The 19,763-nt window shown below is 39.9% G+C and overlaps 1 protein-coding gene across 6 annotated transcripts in view; it reads right to left on the minus strand.

Annotated features, from left to right (window-relative positions):
• LOC109405093 (phospholipase A1) overlaps positions 1 to 19,763 on the minus strand; it is a 154,216-nt gene that overhangs the window by 71,214 nt on the left and 63,239 nt on the right. For all 6 annotated transcript variants that reach the window (XM_029855356.2, XM_029855354.2, XM_029855355.2 and 3 more), the window contains exon 4: positions 5,982 to 6,102. In XM_029855356.2, the coding sequence (XP_029711216.2) occupies positions 5,982 to 6,102 (121 nt within the window). The remainder of the gene's footprint in view (positions 1 to 5,981; positions 6,103 to 19,763) is intronic.

The raw sequence follows: 19,763 nt of genomic DNA on the forward strand, positions 1-19,763 counted from the left end.
CTAAAATGCTTCTACTTCATTTAGTGTTCAATAACTCTTGCTACTTTGCATAAAAAAAAGTCCTTTGATCACTGGAATGTGATCTTTGGTAGTGCATACACAAATGATGAAAACATATTTGGAGTTCATCCATTTTCCTTAAAACTACAAAAGTATGAAAATTTACTTTTTTTCGAAAGGATGAGAATGGGTCAAGGCAACCGAATTTGTTCCGCATTGACAACAAAGCATGACATCAAAGTTCTGGTCAAGGATGATACTACTTACCAATAATATATTATGTGATGGAAGGATATGTGTTTGAGATTCTAAAAAAGTATCAATCCACCTTAAAGTGTGATGCTTCATCGAGCCTTTTCAAGCTTTTTTCGATGATTTTTCAAAAATTTACTGATTGCTTTCAAGTTTCAAGTTTCAAAAGTAAAAGGTAACTCTGTCCGGGAGATTTTTGAAAAAAGAATCATAAATTATATTATTTAGAACAGCTTTTGAACCAATTTAAATTGGATCATATATTTTATATGATGAATCATTTTTTTGTGATGAATGATTAATGATTGATTAATACGTTTTCTTATGATTATAATTACTGATTAATGATAAGATTGCAAAAACACTGTGATTATGATTAATGATTTTGATTAATCTTAATCATTAATTATTAATCATGATTAAATTTATGATTAATCATTAACGCTCTGGAAGACACCATACAATTTTTGATTTGATATTCAATACTTGATGAGATATTTCAGATAATGTCTTGACCCAATCTCGGCCCATCTGACCCACTGTCACCCCCAACGACGGTAGTTACCAATATCTAGCATCCACTAGGAGCATTGTAGCCTATAAAGCCAGTTTGGTGGGTCCTTAAAAGCTCTGTTTTCTTCAAATCTTCAAACAGAGAAAAAAATCTACTCAATCACTGAGTTGGTCTTACTCAGAAATCGATAAGTTTTTTTTATATCTCGTTCAATTATTGAAGGCTCAATCGCGTTCAACGCTTCACGGAGCCGAGATTTTTTTGTTTTGTTTACAAATCAATAACTTCTTTATTGTAGTGATTAGTTCAGGATGGAGGCCAATGTACTCGTAGCAATTCGAGGTTAGGAAGTCACATTTTCCAAGGATGGACAAGGTGAGGATTGAGTAATGGGTATCTCTGGAACACATCCGGGATTACTGCGCATTTTGCAGAGTACTCGGCGCCTTTTGATGTTGGTACCTGTTGCGTGGTTTGTTCTTCCGGATGACCAGGACTTACTTGTGAACACAAAGAGGGCAAAATAGAGAAAAAAAAAACTGGGGGAGAAAACACAAGTGAATTAAACTTGTATACGTGGTCGATCACCATAACCGAAACCGCATGTAGTACAAAGATTATCGAGCGTAAGGTTTGTTCTATGCAAATGTGCGCTTAGCGAGTAATGTTTGGACATAAGTCTTGAGATCACGCGTATGAAGTCTCGACCTACGTTCAAACCGTAATGCCACGCTCGCAAAGAAACATTAAAAATAATGGAATGTAACCACCGTCCCAGCTGGCCATCTCGCCAATCATTTTGCAAACTTTGAAGAGAACTCTGGCGAACAAAATGGAAAAATTCATCATGTGAAATTCTTCTATCATAGATCTCACCTTCCTGTGCGCCCACCTTTGCGAGAGAGTCCGCCTTCTTATTGCCATAAATTGAGCAATGTGAAGGAACCCATACAAAGGTAATCTTGTATAATCTTTCGACCAGTGCACTCATCTGCTCCCTTATTTTTGTAAGAAAGTAAGATGCATGCTATACAGGTTTCATCAACCGGAGTTCCTCAATGAAACTTAAGCTATCCGAGAAGATGAAGAAATGGTCTGCGGACATGTTGGAAATCATCCCGAGAGCGAAGTTGATTGCTGTCAGCTCAGCAACATAAACAGAGCAAGGTTCCGGAAGTTTGCGAAAGGCGGTGGCGTTTTCATTGAAGACACCGAAGCCATTGGATCCACTAATGCGAGACCCATCAGTGAAGAATCTTTTACCGGCATTGACATATTGGTAGTTTTCGTTAAAAATGCGGGGAATAGATATACACCGAAGTTGATCTGGTATTCCATAAATAGCTTGTTTCGTGGATAGATCATATTCAACAGAGGAACTGACATTAGTGAAGTGTACACGAGGAGGATTATAACCTGGGAGGCTTATATCAGATGACATGTAGAAAAGATATATTCTCATGAATTCTGACAGAGTTTTCAGACTGAGCATTTCTTCGAAGTTTTCGATAACAAGTGTGTTGCTCAAACTACACACACTTGATCATAACCTTAGCTAGAGCTCCCAGAAGCGGTTCCGGGGAGGTTTCACCCCGGCCAGGGCCTCTAGGCTCGCATTATGCTTAGTTTGGGTGCCCTAAGTGCCTTTTGAATCAAACCAGACCCCAAGTTATTTTGAAGTCAAAGACTGGTCGATTTCTATTCCCAAAAGATTATGTTTCAATTGGGTTGGATTCGCTTTCTGAAAAGAAAACAACCAATTGCCAGCGAGTTGTTCCACTTTTGGTTGAAAATGATTTTCTTCTAGTAATTTTTCAGAGAGTTGTTTCCGGAATTCTTACAGGAATTGCAGCCTTATATCTATCTACATCCATTTCTGTTAAGATACTCCCATTTTTTTCCAGAGGATTCCTCCAACGAATCAAAATATGTTGTCAATTGTCATCCAAAGATTGCTTAATAAATTTCTCAAATGTTTCCCCCACAAAACTTCTCTTATTCGTGCAAGAATTATTAAGGAATTTCCTCAAGTATCCCCAAGTAGAATTTCTCCGGAAATCCTTCCAAATATTTTTCCGAGAACGCTTCAAATATTTATTTCTTGTGAAATCCCAAAGAACTTTTTTCTATAGTTCACTGTGTAGCTCCCTACAAGAATCCCAAACTCAAACTTTTTTTTTCAAACATTCCTGTTTCCTACATGAATTCTTCTAAAGTTTCCTGAAATGATTATATCGGTATTTCCTTCAGAAATTCTTCTAGGATTTCATCCAAGGATTCCTCTTATTATTCATTCAAGGATTTTCCCACGAATTATTCTGATACAGTCGGAACCCGCTCGTTGAGCCATAACCTCCAACCAACCAACGAATTCGATTCGCTAGTTGGGTGAAGTGACAGCAGCACAAGGGGCGTGCGCATTGTTTTTTTTAATCATGTTTTGGTTGGAAGTAAAAAGTAAAATTTTTCAATTTGTTTTTATTTTTATCTGTATTACCGAGATTTTTAGCCCTGGGCTAGTTCATCTCGGTACCCACGCTTTACTTCGCTTCCGAAGGAAGAACCCACATTTTGTAAGTTTGTCGGGAGTGGGATTCGATCCCAGGTCCTCAGCATGATAGTCAAGTGTTCTATCCATCACACCAAGTCCGCTCCACTTTCAATTTGTTTTACATTTGAGCAAAACTGATACGTTTTGCAAGATACATATACAGGTATTCTTCGATATAACGTACCCTCGATATAGCGTACCCTCGATATAGCGAATTCGATATAACGTACAACATTGAAAGTTTTGATTTTTCCCAGGAACAACCCTCAGATAAGCTACGAAACCACTCAAATCAATGTTTTCCTGCAGTATTAACCTTGTTATCTTGAATTAGGGAAAATTGGGGGAAAATTTAGTACGTTATATCGAAGCAAAATGTACGTTATATCGAAGCGCAAAAAACAAAATTACTTTTTCGTGAAAATTCATGTTTTTCATTATTGGTTTTGTGAATTTCACCGAAATCATTATTTGGGGTTAATTTCACGTCGAAATCATCAATATTAGCATAAAATTTTCTTCTGCTTCGATATAACGTACACTTCGATATAACGTGCAAAGCGAAAACTTTTTTGTACGTTATATCGAAGAGTACCTGTATGGCCAATGCGAGAAATAATTATTTTCACCCATTTTTAGTCGGCGAAGTGAAAATATATATGTTTATGAAACCACCCGGACCAAAATGCAAGCACAAAATGCTTTCAATGATCGACAAAATAAAGATTGCTGATGTTTTGCATTTGTTTCGAAATAATTGTACATATTGTTTTTTTTAAGAAATATAAAACAGAAATTCTTCTCGATTATCAGTAAAGTTTAAGAAACCAAAAATTCATTAGCTCGCCCCTCGGAATTACAGATTGGTTGTAATTTTCAGTTTGACATTGAATATGACATCCAGGTGCTTTTTAGTTGGCTGACAGCTCAACTAACGGAGCCCCAACTAAAAAGCCACCCAACTATTAAGCCCTCAACCAGCGGGTCATGACTGTATCTTATGCTGGGATTTATCCTTGAAAACCTCCCAGGACATCATCAAGCTTTTTTCCAGCAATCACTTTGGAATGCTTCTCCAGTTTCTCTAGGAATTCTTCCAAGGATAATCAAGTCAAAGGTGGTCACACGAAGCACTAAAATTATGTGAGCCAGAGGGATGGCCACGACTCATTGAAAATGTGGATTACGTGGTCTACGGTATGTGATCTCCGTGGTTTATGAACAGCCGCTGTGTTTGCTCAAGACTTGGCCATGTTTTGCACTGAGTAAATACTTGCATGGTCCATTTCAATCAAACTCATTCAAAGAGTAATCCCAATAGTCTCTTTATCACGTCTAGACACCCAAAATCGAAACATTCCCTCAATCTGGCGATTCCTCTGAATGCAGCAGTAATCAGACAGGGTGCGAGAGGAATCGAAACTTAACTCGAGCTCAATTTGCCCTAACTTGTTCAGCGATGGTGATAAAAGTAAACTTTGTTCGTAGCACACGGCACAGTACCATGCGTTCCCAAGCTGCAACAAATCAACACTGTAAAGCAATATGTAGTGCAGAGAATAGGAATAGTTAATCCATCGCGTGTGCACACCGAACGCCACATGATAATAGAAACGAATTGCAGCAAGTTTATTCGTTCGTGCTGTTGCACCGGGGCCGAGAGTTCAGTGAACAAAGGATATCTATGTAGGTATTCCGGTCTTTGGTGCAGCGCAAACGATCCAACTCTTACTTTCCCTCGACGACGACGACGACGACGACGACGAGGACGACATCGCGTTGCCTATCGTAGCAACTAAACTCTGAGTTGTAACTCGACCCGGAATCAAGTGCGCTGTAAAGTTTAGTTCAATCACACCCGCGCGCCACGTTCACAGCTACCTAGGGAATCGCGCCACTTGGGCGGTGGCTTCTATTTTCGTCTGTTTTCCACTATAACTCAGTCACATTTGAACCAATTGACACAATTTTTGGAATGCAGTGAGATAGGTATAGTATTTACCCGTGTACAACATTTCAAGTCAATTGGTTCAAAATTGACTGAGTTATAGTGGAAAACAGACGAATATAGAAGCCACCGCCCAAGTAGCGCGATACCCTATGTAGCTAGCAGCTAGATTATGAATAATGAGCGGGGATTATATGAGCGCCGCGTAAAGTGTTGTTCTTAGCTATCGGGGAGCAAGAACCGAAACAATTTATACCACTTACGAAGCAACAAGATGTGACGGTGCACCACGTCGTCTTCGTCGTTGTTCTGATTGAAGTTTTCTTGAATCCCAGTCAGTGGCGAGAATTTGGTTATAGCACGCATGCACAGATAACACCAAATCATTTTTTGCCCGCTAACTTCCCGGGATAATTTACTTCCGAGATCCAAACGTGACTTGGGTTTCGAATGATACAGCAGGAGAATTATGACTGGGGCATCAATAACACATGTGTGCGTGGGGTGTGCCGGACTTAGCTGCGAGGAGAAGTTGCACCTTCCATAGAAAACGGAATAGTACCGTCTTCGTCGTTTTTTTTTTTCTTTCAATCCTGGTGAACCGACTGGATGGTCGAGGCAAAAATGATGATTTATTAAATTCAAATGAGCAGCGAGTGTAATAAAAATAAATTGAGTCACGACCCAGCGGATACCAGCAAAGGGCTAATACTTACGGAAGTACTCCAGAATTGCTTCCTGGCGGCCAGTTTTCTTATTTACGGGACGTGTATGCCCATCGTACGGGCTGGAATTGAATTTTACGTTGTAGTTGATTCGTTCACCATTGTAGATTTTCTGGAAATAAATAGAAGAAAACAGATGAAAATGAAACCATGAATACCATGAGCAGACTTAAAACCTAAGACTCTGTTTTTTTTAGATTCAGTGCTATTGGTAATAATAAGTTTTTACCATTTGAGAATCGTTATGATATCAATGTTTTACACTGATTATGGCAACGCTTGGGGTCTCCAGTTAGCCTAGTGGTTAAAGCTATGGATCGCCAATCCGCAGACGGCGGGTTCGATTCCCGATCCGGTCGGGAAAATTTTCTCGACACCCTGGGCATAGTGTATAATTGTACTTGCCTCACAATATACAAATTCATGCAATGGCAGGCAAAGAAAGCCCTTAAATTAATAACTGTGGAAGTGCTCAAAGAACACTAAGTTGAAGCGAGGCAGGCCAAGTCCCAGTGGGGACGTAGAGCCACATAGAAGAAGAAGAAGATGGCAACGCTTCAAGGTAAAAATAACAGACGCCAACTGAAACACTAAGCACAAATCAGTTTAAAAAACAAGTCTCCAAAAAATTCAATCAGATGACGCATAAAAAATTTTGCATTCCTTGAAAACAAGAACAACGCCGGGACAGCTGGACTGCATCAAGAAGGAATCCAAAAACTAGACAAGCTGTTGCATCGCAGCTCTACCCTGTTGTTACCCCATAGTAGCAGCAAACATGGAGCGCCTTTCAACCCAACTCTCCCGGTGAAACTGATATGGACGACACACTTCTGACATCAAAACTCAATTTACCTGTCGACACACACGGCACCGTACAGTCGAACAGAGGCGCGTATGGTCTCGGTATCCAACAAGGTGCAAGATGCCCAAAAGCTGGAAACGAAAGAAGGGTTCTTCAAGATTCAGCATAGAATGCAACTGTCCTCTTGCATACTTTCGAAAGCGTAGGGTTAGCCAGAAGGGCTATGTAGGGGGCCATACATATTTGTGACTTAATTCTTTGAAGACGAAATTTTCACCTTTCTGGATGCAACCTCGCTGATTAGCTTTTAATTCTACCCTGAAAGTTCTCCCAACTAACAATGATAGTTGGTTGATAGTTGGATAGTTGCTGTTGTACAGCAATAATGTTTTTGGGATGTTTCCTCTAAATTTTCAATTCTAATATGAATCTCAAGCTCAGGGAATCTTCATGTGCTTACAGCAAACTTTTCTCAATCTCGTATTGAGATTTGTGCCTACAAATATTCTGTTCAAGGATGTGAGAGAATTAAAAATTCCACAAAAAAGAAATCATATATCCAGCATAGCAGCAATAAATTTTTTTACTTATTCCAAACAGTACTGGAATTCAGGCCTTCAAATGTAAAGGAATAATTTGGTTCATTAAACACCTTCCCCAGCAAATTCCACTCATGGACCTTTTACTTAGAGATTCCTCCAGGAGTAAATTCGAAAATTCCTCTAGAATTCCAATCTCCTGGCGTTCCTTAAGGGATCACTCTAGGAATTCCTTCAGAGAACACTCAAGGAACTTCATCAAGGGTTCCTACAGGAATTCCATCTGCGATCCCTCCTGGAACAACTTCATTCCTCCAGGAATTCCTTCAGAAATTTCTCCTGGAGGTTTTTCTGGGAAATCTTCAAGGGTATTTCTTCAAGGATCCCTCCTGAAACTCCTTCTTGGATTCCTCTTTGAATTCCTTCAGAATGCTTCGTGGAGATTTTTCAGTTTCTTTGAAAAACTCTTTGAGGGATTTCCCAAGGAGTTCGTTCAGGTATTCATACAAAAGTTCCAGTGGTTAATCCAGGAGTTCCACTGAGGATTCCTACAGTATAGTAGTTCTTTCATGGATTGCGTAAGAAGTTGCTTCAGTGTCTCTTTAAGAGTTCGTTCAGGGATCTTCGCAGTGGTTCCCAGGAAGATCCCAGGAGTTCCCAGTTCCCAGTAGTTCCCAAGAGGATTCAGGGATGCTTCCAGGTGTTTCAACAAGAATTCCTTCTGAAGTTCTCTCAGTTATTCCAACAGGAGTTCCCTAAGGTATTCTTCCAGAAGTTCCTTCAGAGATTTTTTTCAGAAGAATTCAAATATACCTCCTGGAGATCCATTAAGAATTCCTCCAGAAGTTATTTCAGGAACTTTTACAGGAGATCTTCAGGAAATTAGTTTTGGAGTACCTCTTGGGAATCGTTCTGAAGTTCGTTCAGAAACTTCTACAGGAGTTCCGTCAGGAATTATTCCAGGAGTTCCTACAGAGATTCCAGCAGGAGTTTCAGGGATTCGTGCAGATGTTTCTTCAGATATTCCTCCTGAATTCTTTCAGGGATTGCTTTAGAAGTTTCTTCCAGAATTTCTCTCCAGGAGTTCTTTCAGAGATTTTACAGGAGGATTCAAGGATACCTCTGGAAGATTTCAAGGATTCCTTTAGAAGTTTATTCAGGGTTTTGTCCAAGATTCTTCCAGGAGTCCTTGAAGGAATTCCTCGAGAAGTTCCTCTAGGGATTCTTCCAAGAGTACTTCCAGATGTCGCTCCTGGAGTTCTTTCGGAGATTTTTTCAGGAGGATTAAAGAGTGCCTCCAGGAGATCATTAAATATTTCTCCAGAAGGTTCTTCAAAAAATCCAATAGAAGTACCTTAAGAGGTTCTTCTAGAAGTTCTGTCTAGAATTTTCTTAAGAACTATAGTTAGGTATATCTCCAGGATTTTCTTGAAGGATCTCTCATGGAGTTCCGACAAGAATTTTAGATTTTTTTCAGGAAATCCTCCAGGAATTATTTCGGAGATTCGTCGTGCAAATCTTTCGGAGATTCCACCTGAGAGTCCTTCGGAGATTCCTCTTGGAATTATCCCGAGGCTTCCTCTTAGAAATCCAGCAGGGATTCCTCCTGAAATTTCTACAAGGATTCTTCCTGAATGTTCTTCCTAGAAATTATTTGCGAATCATTCTCGACTTTTAAATTCCAATTTCAGTAGTTTCTGCAGGGATGACTCTAAGAAAAATTCTCAAACCACCGGGGATTCAAATGGAAGTTTCTTCATACAGCAGTTCTTGCAGGGTTTAGTCCAGGACCTCATTAAGGGATTGCTCCACGAATTCTTTCAGAGAATCCTCCAGGAGTTTCTCTAGAGATTCCTTCTGAGTTCCTTCAAGGTTTTTCCTGGAATTGCTAAAGGGGATTTCTTGGAAATCCTTTTGAGATTCCAGCCTTAGAGGTTTCTTCTTAGTTCTTCATCGAGATCAAAGTGCTTTGTGAGTGTGCAGTGCAGTGGTGTCGTTAGTGTGATTTGTGTTCAATTATGCCTGATCTCCGACCGCTTAACAAGCAGGAGCACCGGTTGTGGAAATCGCTTGAAGGAGTTCAGTAGCTCGTCAGTCGCTTCTAAACGAAGCAAAATGCGGAACAAGTAAGCGTTAGACTGGAAGCGTTAGATAACTTATTCAGTCAGTTTCTCGAGATCGAGCTGCTTTCGGAGGATGAGATTGAGAACCCTATCTTGCGACAAATCATTCTTCATGATTTTGCAAAACAAGAACTCTTGAAGATATTTTGAGACTTTCTAGACATATTGGCCACTATCAGAAGGACTCTGGGAACCTCGTGCCCCCGGGGAAGGGACCAGTTCATGTTTTTTTTTCTGAACCCTGTAGAATGCATTTCGAGACTTTCTGGACATATTGGCCACTATCGGAAATACTCCGGAAACCTTGTGCCCATGAGGAGGTGGTTAGTTCGTGATTTCTATGTACCCTGTCTTGTGACATATCATTCTTCTTGATTTTGCAAAACAAGAACTCCGGAAGGTATTTCGAGACTTTCTGGACATATTGACCACTAACGCAGGTACTCCGGGAATCTGGTGGGTGCCGTCGGCGGAGTGGCCAGTTCGTGATTTTTCATGAACCTTGTCTTGGGACGAATCACACTTCATGATTTTGCAAAACAAGAACTCTAGAATGCATTTCAAGACTTTCTGGACATATTGGCCACAATCCAATGTACTGCGCGAACCTGGTGCCCCCGGGGAAGTGGCCAGTTCATGATTTATTCTGAACCCTGCCTTGCGACATATCATTCTTCATGATTTTGCATAACAAGAACTCTTGAAGATATTTTGAGACTTTCTGGACATATTGGCCACTACCAGAGGGACTCCGGAACCTGGTGCCCCCGGAGAAGTGGTCAGGTTGTGATTTATTTTCTATAAACTGTCTTGCGACGTACCATTCTTCATGATTTTTCAAAACAAGAACTCCAATAGTAGTTTACGCAACAAGGTGCAGAATGACGATTTTTACAGCACGAGTCGTACATTTATCGAACGAGGCTTGCCGAGTTGGATAATTACGACGAGTGCTGGAAAAATCGAGTTCTGCACCGAGTTGCGTACAACGTTTTCTGCAATTTCGTAAATTACCCTTGAGGATAGTTTTCAACAAAACTTTTTCATCCAACTGCACACTGATGTTCATAGCCAATGTTTAAGAAAATCTGATCATAATAGGTTATACTGTGCAGTTGTCACAATTTTTCATAACTGCGTCCAGAAAGCATCAAGAAGTTGACCAAAACTGAAACAAAACTGAATGGTTCATTACGCAACGCAAATCAGTGATGTAATAAATCATTACAGCACTGTTAATTAGGTGTGGGAAAGTAGGCCTTTTCCTGTCAGATTTGCGTGAGGTAAAACAGCCTATTACGATGAGAAATTGCAAAACAGATATTACGAGACTTTTGGACATATTGGTTACTACTGGAGCAATTCCGGAAACCTCCGGAAAATGGTGCCTCCGGGAAAATGGTCCGTTCGTAATTTTCCCTGAACCCTGTTTTGCTACATATCATTCATCATGATTTTGCAAAATAAGAACTATAGGAGATATTTCGAGACTTTCTGGACATACGGGGACTTTCTGGACATACGAGGGAAAGTTACGAGGAGCTCAACCGGTTGATCAGCACGAAGTTCCCATCCAGACGACAATCTCGTCCAGTGTTCGCAGCATTATCTCATGACATAAGGTATCGCTAGCAAGTTGAAGTTAGACGAAACGTCAATCTATCAGTCGGTTCATTCGTCGAAGAGATGTCGTTCCACGTTGCCTTTGCCGAAGGTGATTGTTTTACTGCCGACTGCCAGTTTCTGTGCCGCATCGTGGAATCTTACGAATCCCGCGCTGTTAGCTGATCCCAAGTTCTTCGAGATGGGACCGAGCTGCTCAAGGACGAACGGCGAAGCATAACAGACGACAACCCGACTCTACAAAACACCGTGCTTCCGGTCCGGTTCCCGAGAGTCCGACTGCTGCATCGTGCTCCCTAACTCACGTTTGTTCGACGGCGGGGATCCAAGACCAATTCTCCTGGTTCTGGGAAGTATAGATTTGCCAGTCAACCAGCACGACGTCGGTCGAAGAATCGGCCTGCGAGGTTTTCGACAGTACAGCTTTCCGGGACGAAGAAGGGAGATAGGTAGCCACGCTGCCGAAAAAGGAGCGGAAGATCCAGTGGCTAGGTGACTCCCGATCTACAGCAATCAAGCGCTTCTTGGGACTGGAATGACAGCCCGCTATGAATCCGGAACTAAAGAAGCAGTACGCGGAGCTCATGCGCGAATAACTGGACATGGACCACATGAGGGAGCTTTCCGATGATGATGCAAGCGCATTTTCGTATTATTCGCTAATTGATGCTCTAATGGTGCGACCTGTTGTTCAGGACATAATTTATTCGCTTATGTAGAAGACGTCGCTAAAATGTACCGCATGGTACTGATGAATGCAGCTGATCATCAGCTGCAAAGGACCGTTTGAAGAGATTAGCAATGAAGGTGAAAGGTAGCATCCTGCTGCGGCAAAGGTCCTCAAAAAGATTTCTACGTCCATTATATGCTGTCCGGCGTAGACGACATTGAAGAAAAGAAGATACCAGTTCTTCGGATGGTAGATCTCCTGCAGTCTTCCGATTAATCCTTGCGTAAGTGGAATTTTAACAGCAAATAGCCTGGGAGCCTAGCACGAGTTGCTTCCGATTCAGCTCGCCAGCTTGGAATGAAGCCGTAAAGATTACGAAGATTTGCGTTTTGATTGATACATCTCGATTATTTAACCCGTTAGGACTATTGATCTCTTCGGAATTGGTTGTCTACGATTGCGTGCAGTGCTTTCGTGGGAAACCGAATATCAAGGAGCAACTGATGGCCGATCTACCCCCCGATCAAATCAGGCCATGTTTCCCGTTCCAGAATTTCGACGTCGATTACTGCGGTGCGTTCCACGTCGTGTACCCGCTGTGTCGAGCCCAATCAGTCAAATGCTTCGTAGCAGTCTACGTGTGCCTAGTTACAATAGCAGAGCATTTGGAGCTAGCAGTCGATCTGTCGACACAGGTATTCCCCACGACGTTGCAACGATTCACTGTGTGGCGTGGCAAACCATCGCTGATAATGTGCGATAACGCGACGAACTTCGTCGGCACTCGGTTGGATGACCTAGTCCAGCTGTTCGCGAGTCAGCAGTTCACGGATGCAGTGCTACGACAGACGATAGAGAACAGAATCGAGTTCCGGTTCATTCCAGTCCGCTTCGGAGGACTGTGCGAATCAGACGGTGAAGTAGTTCAAGATATGGTTCAAGTGAACGATTGGCACCCGCAGCCTGGAATACGATAGGATGCAAACAGTGCTGGTGCAGACAGAAGCCATCTTGAATTCAAGATCGTTGACCCCGATCAACAACGATCCGGGCGACTTCGAGGTCCTCACCTCTGGACACTTCTTGATCCAGCGACCGCTGACGCTCATTCCGGGACCCGATTTTGGTGTAGTTCCAGAGACCTGACCTTCGACTTGGGAAAGAATAACGGAGTTCACCCAGAGGTTGTGGGAGAAATGGTCGGAGCAGTATCTGTCCAACCTCCACAATTGGACGAAATGGACGAGGCATATGGTATGGACAACATAGCTGTTGGCACTATGGTTATTTTGAAGGAGGAGAATTTGCCACTTTTGGCAGTTGGCACGAGTGAGCGAGGTCTACCCTGGATCTGACGGAAATATTAAGGTTGTGATCGTGCGTTACCAGCGAGCGATCTCCAAGGGCTGTGTGCTGTCGATAAGAGACAATCTACCATCTGGTGGGGGAGACCTAGGACTCCTCCAACGGCGGAGGTCGAAAGAAGAAGAGTCGAAGTCAAACACGTCAAATATCATCCGTCAGAGAACAAGTCACCAGCACTTCGAAGGTTACACTCTAGGCGTCCAAGTCCATAAATTAGTCATCAATAGTCAGAATCGTCATCAGTCATCCAAAAAGCCGTAGTCGTCGAAGTCGCAGACGCACCAAGTACCGAGAACTACCGAGGACTGCAATATCAACCATCCCGAGCAGAGGGGAATATCAAATTAATAACTACGAAATCACAAAACCTGTTTTTATATCTTGTTTTGTTATTATTGAATTATCAAGGCATTACGTTTCCATAACATGTTTTGTTGGACAATCTTATTTTGTTATGACCAAGCAATTGGTATGCAGCCCTTAAATAACATTTCAATATTACATTCTGTTGTGGAACAAGTTTGGTTATTATTGTATTATTGAGAGTGCACAAATACTTTATGGTATTGCTATCTAGGCTAAAACAAATTTTGAAACAAAACCTACGTCATTCTACAACGTTATTTACAGCATTTGAGGGAAAGCAACTGCATATTCACTCATCAATTTGTCTTCCTCTTCCATTTATCATTACATCCAAACTGGGACAAAGTGCATGCCCCATATCACTAGCTAGTATTCCGTGGGAAAAAGTTTGCATAATGTACCAGAAAAACTGTTTAACGATTTTTTGAAAAGTGCGCAAAGTTACAAGTGTACAAAACAAAGTCCCTGTTGGGCGGCGCGAGGTTACCAGCCACTGCCCAAGTTGCGCAGTACCCTGCATACATCTAAACGAGAACATAGCAGACGATATTGAAGGTTTTTAAGGTTTTCAAAGGGACGTTCCAGATTCCGCCTTTGACGTGTGAATTTCAATGATAAAAATGTCAAACTTATGGAGTAAACTTGTTTGAACGAAGCTAATACAGACAGCTGAATCCAAAATTGTAGATGGTTTTGAATGGGATTTTTCAGAAATATTTTGTATTTCACATGTTTTCCCTGTCGTTCCAGAGGATGAAGTCGGATCTACCTATTTGAAAGATAGGTACATGAATAGTTGAAAATACACCTATTAGGGAAGAGAGAAACTGAAGTTCGCATTCTCACATGTTGGTCTAAATATATAGAATTCTCAGCCATCACGAAGTCATATATGATGTAGAATAGGATGCTAAAGTGGAGGCCATACCCGACTAGATGAACATAACAAGAATATATTATAATTATATCTTAATGTGATATAACTAACAAATTATGTTATAATTTCGTTATGACATGGACTGTTTCAAACTTTTTCAAACTAAATTATAACAAAATATATTATAATCTTTTCTAACTAGTTTTGTTACAAATAAATCAGAACAAACTCTGTTATAACTTTGTTATTTTTGCAACTGAACAAAATAATCAGTTGCAAAAATAACATAATTATATCAGAATATGAAATAATTTTAATTTTTAGCTATATTACAAAAAATGAGAAATTTGATTAAGTATTCGTTTTTTTCATTGCTTGTAGAGCAAAAGGTCGATGGAAAGCAGGTAAAAGATCAGAAAATGCTTATAAGGAAACAGCTTTATTCTATGTAATTGAAAAATTAAAAAAAAACCATTCAATTGCTGTTGAGGGGCTGCAGTTTTGCTTGTTTTTATTGCGTAGAATGCCGGAAGCGTATCCGGCTACCCTCAAAACTGAAAAGTACTCATATTTTTTCAACTTTGAACCGATTTAAGTGAACTTCGACTCGTTTGAATAAGAAATCTTTTTTTTTATTGATTGGTTATGCGAATAGAACGATTGGGTTACGCGGTATTCCCAAAAGTCCAAATTTTCTGGAACATATTCTTATGCTATTGAGGGGTCCAGATGCAAAGAGGTGTAAGTGATCGTTTTGTCGAGTTTGAGCTGAACATATCAAAAAATCTTCAGATTTCAAGCTCACAGGAACTTTTTAAAGATTATTTTTATGATGATTAGAAAAATTACAGTAAATCAGAGAAAATTGGGTTGATATTGAAACTCCATACATTTTGAATGGGATGAAAAACTGGTGAAAAACTTCAAAGCTCATTTACTCGAAAGTGGGTTTTTGTAACTTACACCCCTTTGCTTCTAAGCTCCTCTATTCTAATATCGGCGTTGTTGGAGTTAGCGTATTGAAAAGATATGGTCTCTCGTGAAACATGCTTCGTAATTACACTATTGAAAACGCTTTGACATCCACGTGCAGCACAACAGAACATGTGCTCGATGAACAAATTGAGATTTGAATTATGAAAATGCTACGGTCAACCTTGGCTTGGTCAGCCAAAGCAAAATCAAGAAATTGTCATTTATGCTTCGTAATGATTACTTTGAAGTCAATACTTTGGGCCTAGGCTGGGCAGATATGCTATTGGTGATTTGATGGTGCATGAAGAAGTAGAAGAACGATGGTGTTTTGAAAAATTCTATCCCTACCACACAGGAGAAGATTTTAAAATGCCTCTATAAAATCTTAAACAAAATCTAATTAAAAACGGTTTGATGTACGGTGTAAGACTTTGGACGGACTACATATTGAACGTATAAATTTAAATTTAACATTTTTTTCTTGGTAAGGTACTTAATTTGTACCAATCACCTAGTCTATGGAAAATTCCACGTGTATGGCAATTCGGGTTTTTTATTAACTCACGATGACCAGATCGGTTCAGTCGGATTTGTTTTTAATGGAAAAAATAAATCTAGATCAAATGAGATCAATATTGTCAAAATCGGAGAAAATTTATCGCAGATATAACCATTACATAGTTTACCTTCTTTATTTTATTGTCTGCTGTTTCATATTATGAAATAAAAAATAAAGGCATTGCAACTTCTAGAAATTTCATCACACTCTTCCGTATTTTTTTATTTCATTCATTACTATAATTTGAGTTTTGGGTAAATATAGCATCATAGCTATTGATATGTTTATCTTTGTATTAATTTCCTTCTTTCAATATCCCAGTCCCGTTACGGTGCCAAATTCCTATCACTTTTCTACGATTCCCAATTCTTATTGGTTAAGTAAAATTTTAGCTTCAAAAAGTGATACATCTGCAAATGAGTTTTTTTTTATCTCTAAATTGAGTAAACTTAGTTGAATTTATATGTCATTTTAACAGTACTGCTATTCTAACCTCTAATTATAACGTCAAAAAGTACCGAACAGACTATGTATTACGAAGTAATGAATGTTAGTGAGAGTGGAGATAGCAAATATGATACCTACTAAATAATTCTAATCAATAAAAATGTCAACTATACAGACAATTCTGCTCAATTGATGATTGCATTTGTCTATTATAACTTTTTTCTTTCGATCTATTATTATTCGATCATATATTGTTTGACATTATGTCATAAATATCTTTTTTCATTACTAAAAATAATCTAAAACAGAATAAAACTAAACAGCATCTGCAGAAGTAATCATATCGGCATATGATATAATTACCTTTTACCTTCGCTCACGTAGGTACGTGTATAATCGCCGTTCTCACAACGCGAACAAAACAAAAAATAAAAAAAATCATCTCCGTCTGGAAAAAAAAATAGAGTTAATAAACTATAGAGGACGAATGTCGCTGCTGTTCCCTTTGTTCTCGTTCGCAAACATCCCGGGTATCTATCTGTCTAACTGCATACTTTTTTGCTTTGACACTTATATCCCTCCCTATCTTCGCCAGCAAGAGATGTTGCGGCGGTGACGCCAGCGACATTCTCCCTCTATAGTTTATTACCTCTATTGGAAAAAATCTTTGTCACCGCCAAAATGCACCCCATGACGAAGCTCAATCATAAATAGTCGACTAGCAACTTTTTCGTCGTTCTCTTTGTTCCGAAACAGCCGACGACGGGCCATGCGAACGCCACCACTGTTATTAGTGTTTCAGTGCGCATGTCTGCGCACCGCGATGGCGCTGTTCGTAAGAGAGAGAGGTTCATTGTTTGATCTTGCATTCAAATCTCTGTCTATTTTTGTCCTGCGACTGGCAAACATGAAATGGGGGAATAGGGAAACTGGCAATACGTAGAACCAGTAAAGCTTCTATCGTCCCTCACTGCAAGTGCTGTGATAGCCTCATTGGTAAAGGCGACTGAAAATTTACGATAGCAGGATTGGAGGTTCAAATCCCGTCCATGTTTGTAAGTTTTATAATGAATTCGAATTTTTTTATGTGACCTATTATTTTCTAAAAATAGAATAACACACTTAAAATAATTACCCAAAAATGAGTAAAAAAAGTTAGTTTTTACCCTTATTTTGCTTTCGGAATGTTATCAATAACTCTTTAATATCAAAATTTGTTATTGAAATATTTCCCAAATTCACTGTTATTGAGTTGTTATTGCCACTAACAGACGCGCCAACTTGGCCAAATTATTGGGGGGGGCAAAGCCTGTTTTTTTTTTCGATTTTTTGCATGGGAAAATCGAAAAATCGTCAAATATTGGGGGGGCAAAACGATGCTTGCCCCCCCCCTAAGTTGGCGCTTATGGCCACTAACAAAACATGTTATTAAATTGATTTTTCAGGAACAAACTTTTGTTATGTGACTTGTTATTTTGCCGCTTATGACAGACAAGTTTATAACTCAATATGTTATGTTAATAACATGAAAATTATTAATTCCATTATGCAGTTATTTTGCCAAAATAACGCATTTTGTTATGCTGTTGTTATTCTCTTCTGCTTGGGTAGTCATGAGCAAGAAAGATACAGTGTACACATCGCCATCCACCCACCCTATGAAATACATCGGTAGTCAATAAGTCCTGGCAGACACCTAATCACAATACGGAACTGTATCCAGTGCAGAAATTTGTCTACCAGGTAAGTTATTCCGATTTTAAAAATTTTACTTTGCGGTACTACAGCATCAATTTTCCATCCAACTCAATGAGAAACTCCAGAAGAATTTGAGGTTACTCTTTACAATAATTGCAGTTTTCTCTTCTGAAACCTTGGAGGCTTCTCTTTAGAAGCCTTGGAGGCTTCTCCTCACAAGCCTTGGAGGCTTCTCTTCAGAAGCCTTGGAGGCTTCTCTTCAGGTAATTGAAGACTTCTCTTCAGAAGCCTCTAAGGTTTATCTTCAGAAGAATTGGAACATTCTCTACAAAGGAGTATTAGTTTCGCTTTAGAAGAATTTTAGGCTTCTCTTCAAAAACGTTAGAGGTTACTCTTTAGAATCCTTGAAGACTTCAGAAGCCCTAAAAGCTTCTCTTCAGAAGCTTTGAAGGCTTCTCTTTAGAAGCTTTGAAATTTTTGGCCTTTTTTCAAAAACCTTAAAGGCTTTTCTTCACAAACGAATTAAAAATGATAGATGAATAACAGATCATTCAGCAAATTTCCTTAAAATTATGCTTAAGAGCTGTTTGTTTAGCCTTTCTACAGTAAAAATGTTTGTTGGGAAGCTTTGGGGGCTTCTCTTCAGAAGCTTTGGAGGCTTCTCTTCAGAAGCATTGAAGGCTTCTCTTCAGTAGTCTTGGTGGCTTCTCTTCAGGAGCGTTGGAGACTTTTATTAAGAAACCTTGGAGGCTTCTCTTCAGAAACCTTGGAGGCTTCTCTTTAGATAATGGAAGACTTCTCTTCAGAAGTCTCTAAGGTTTATCTTTAGAAGAATTGGAACATTCTCTTCAAAGGAGTAGTAGTTTCGCTTTAGAAGAATTTTAGGCTTCTTTTCAGAAACGTTAGAGGCCGCTCTTGTGAATCCTTGAAGACTTCAGAAGCCCTGAAAGCTTCTCTTTAGAAGCTTTGAAGGCTTCTCTTCAGAAGCTTTGAAAGCCAAAAAGGCCTTTTTTCAAAAACCTTAAAGGCTTTTCTTCACAAACGAATTAAAAATGATAGATGAATAACAGATCATTCAGCAAATTTCCTTAAAATTATGCTTAAGAGCGGTTTGTTTAGCCTTTGTACAGTAAATATGTTTGTTGGGAAGCTTTGGAGGCTTCTCTTCAGTAGTCTTGGTGGCTTCTCTTCAGGAGCGTTGGAAACTTTTATTAAAAAACCTTGGAGGCTTCTCTTCGGAAGCCTTATAGGTTTCTTTTTCAAAGAATTGAAGGCTTCTTTCCAGAAGAATATGGTGTTACACTTCAGAATAATTGAAGTCTTCTCTTCAGAAACATTGGAGGCTTCAATTTAGAAGCCTTGGAAGCTTATCTTCAGAAGAATTGGAAGCTGCCCATCAGAAGCCTTAGAGGTCCGGACGCAGAAGGGGAGGTGGTGGGATTCGGGTTAACGCTCCCTCCCCCCTCGCTTCTTCTGCACACGGCATTGGGCCTCTTTCACCCTTTTTATGTTTTCAGGCCGAAAACTACAGAAATAGACAGGTTTAATAACGCTTGTACAAAATTCAGACCCCAAATCTTGCCCCAAATAGTTAAGTTACCATTCGGGACCGGCTAAGACGATACTCCGGCATCTACCATGACGATTCTACACCTCCGAAGTAGAACCCTAGAACTGCCTATGCCCGTTTGATGCATTCTGCTAAGACGGTTTAGAAGCAGCTGTT

The sequence above is a fragment of the Aedes albopictus genome, chromosome 1, assembly GCF_035046485.1.
Source record: "Aedes albopictus strain Foshan chromosome 1, AalbF5, whole genome shotgun sequence".
In the NCBI taxonomy this organism is placed as follows: domain Eukaryota; kingdom Metazoa; phylum Arthropoda; class Insecta; order Diptera; family Culicidae; genus Aedes; species Aedes albopictus.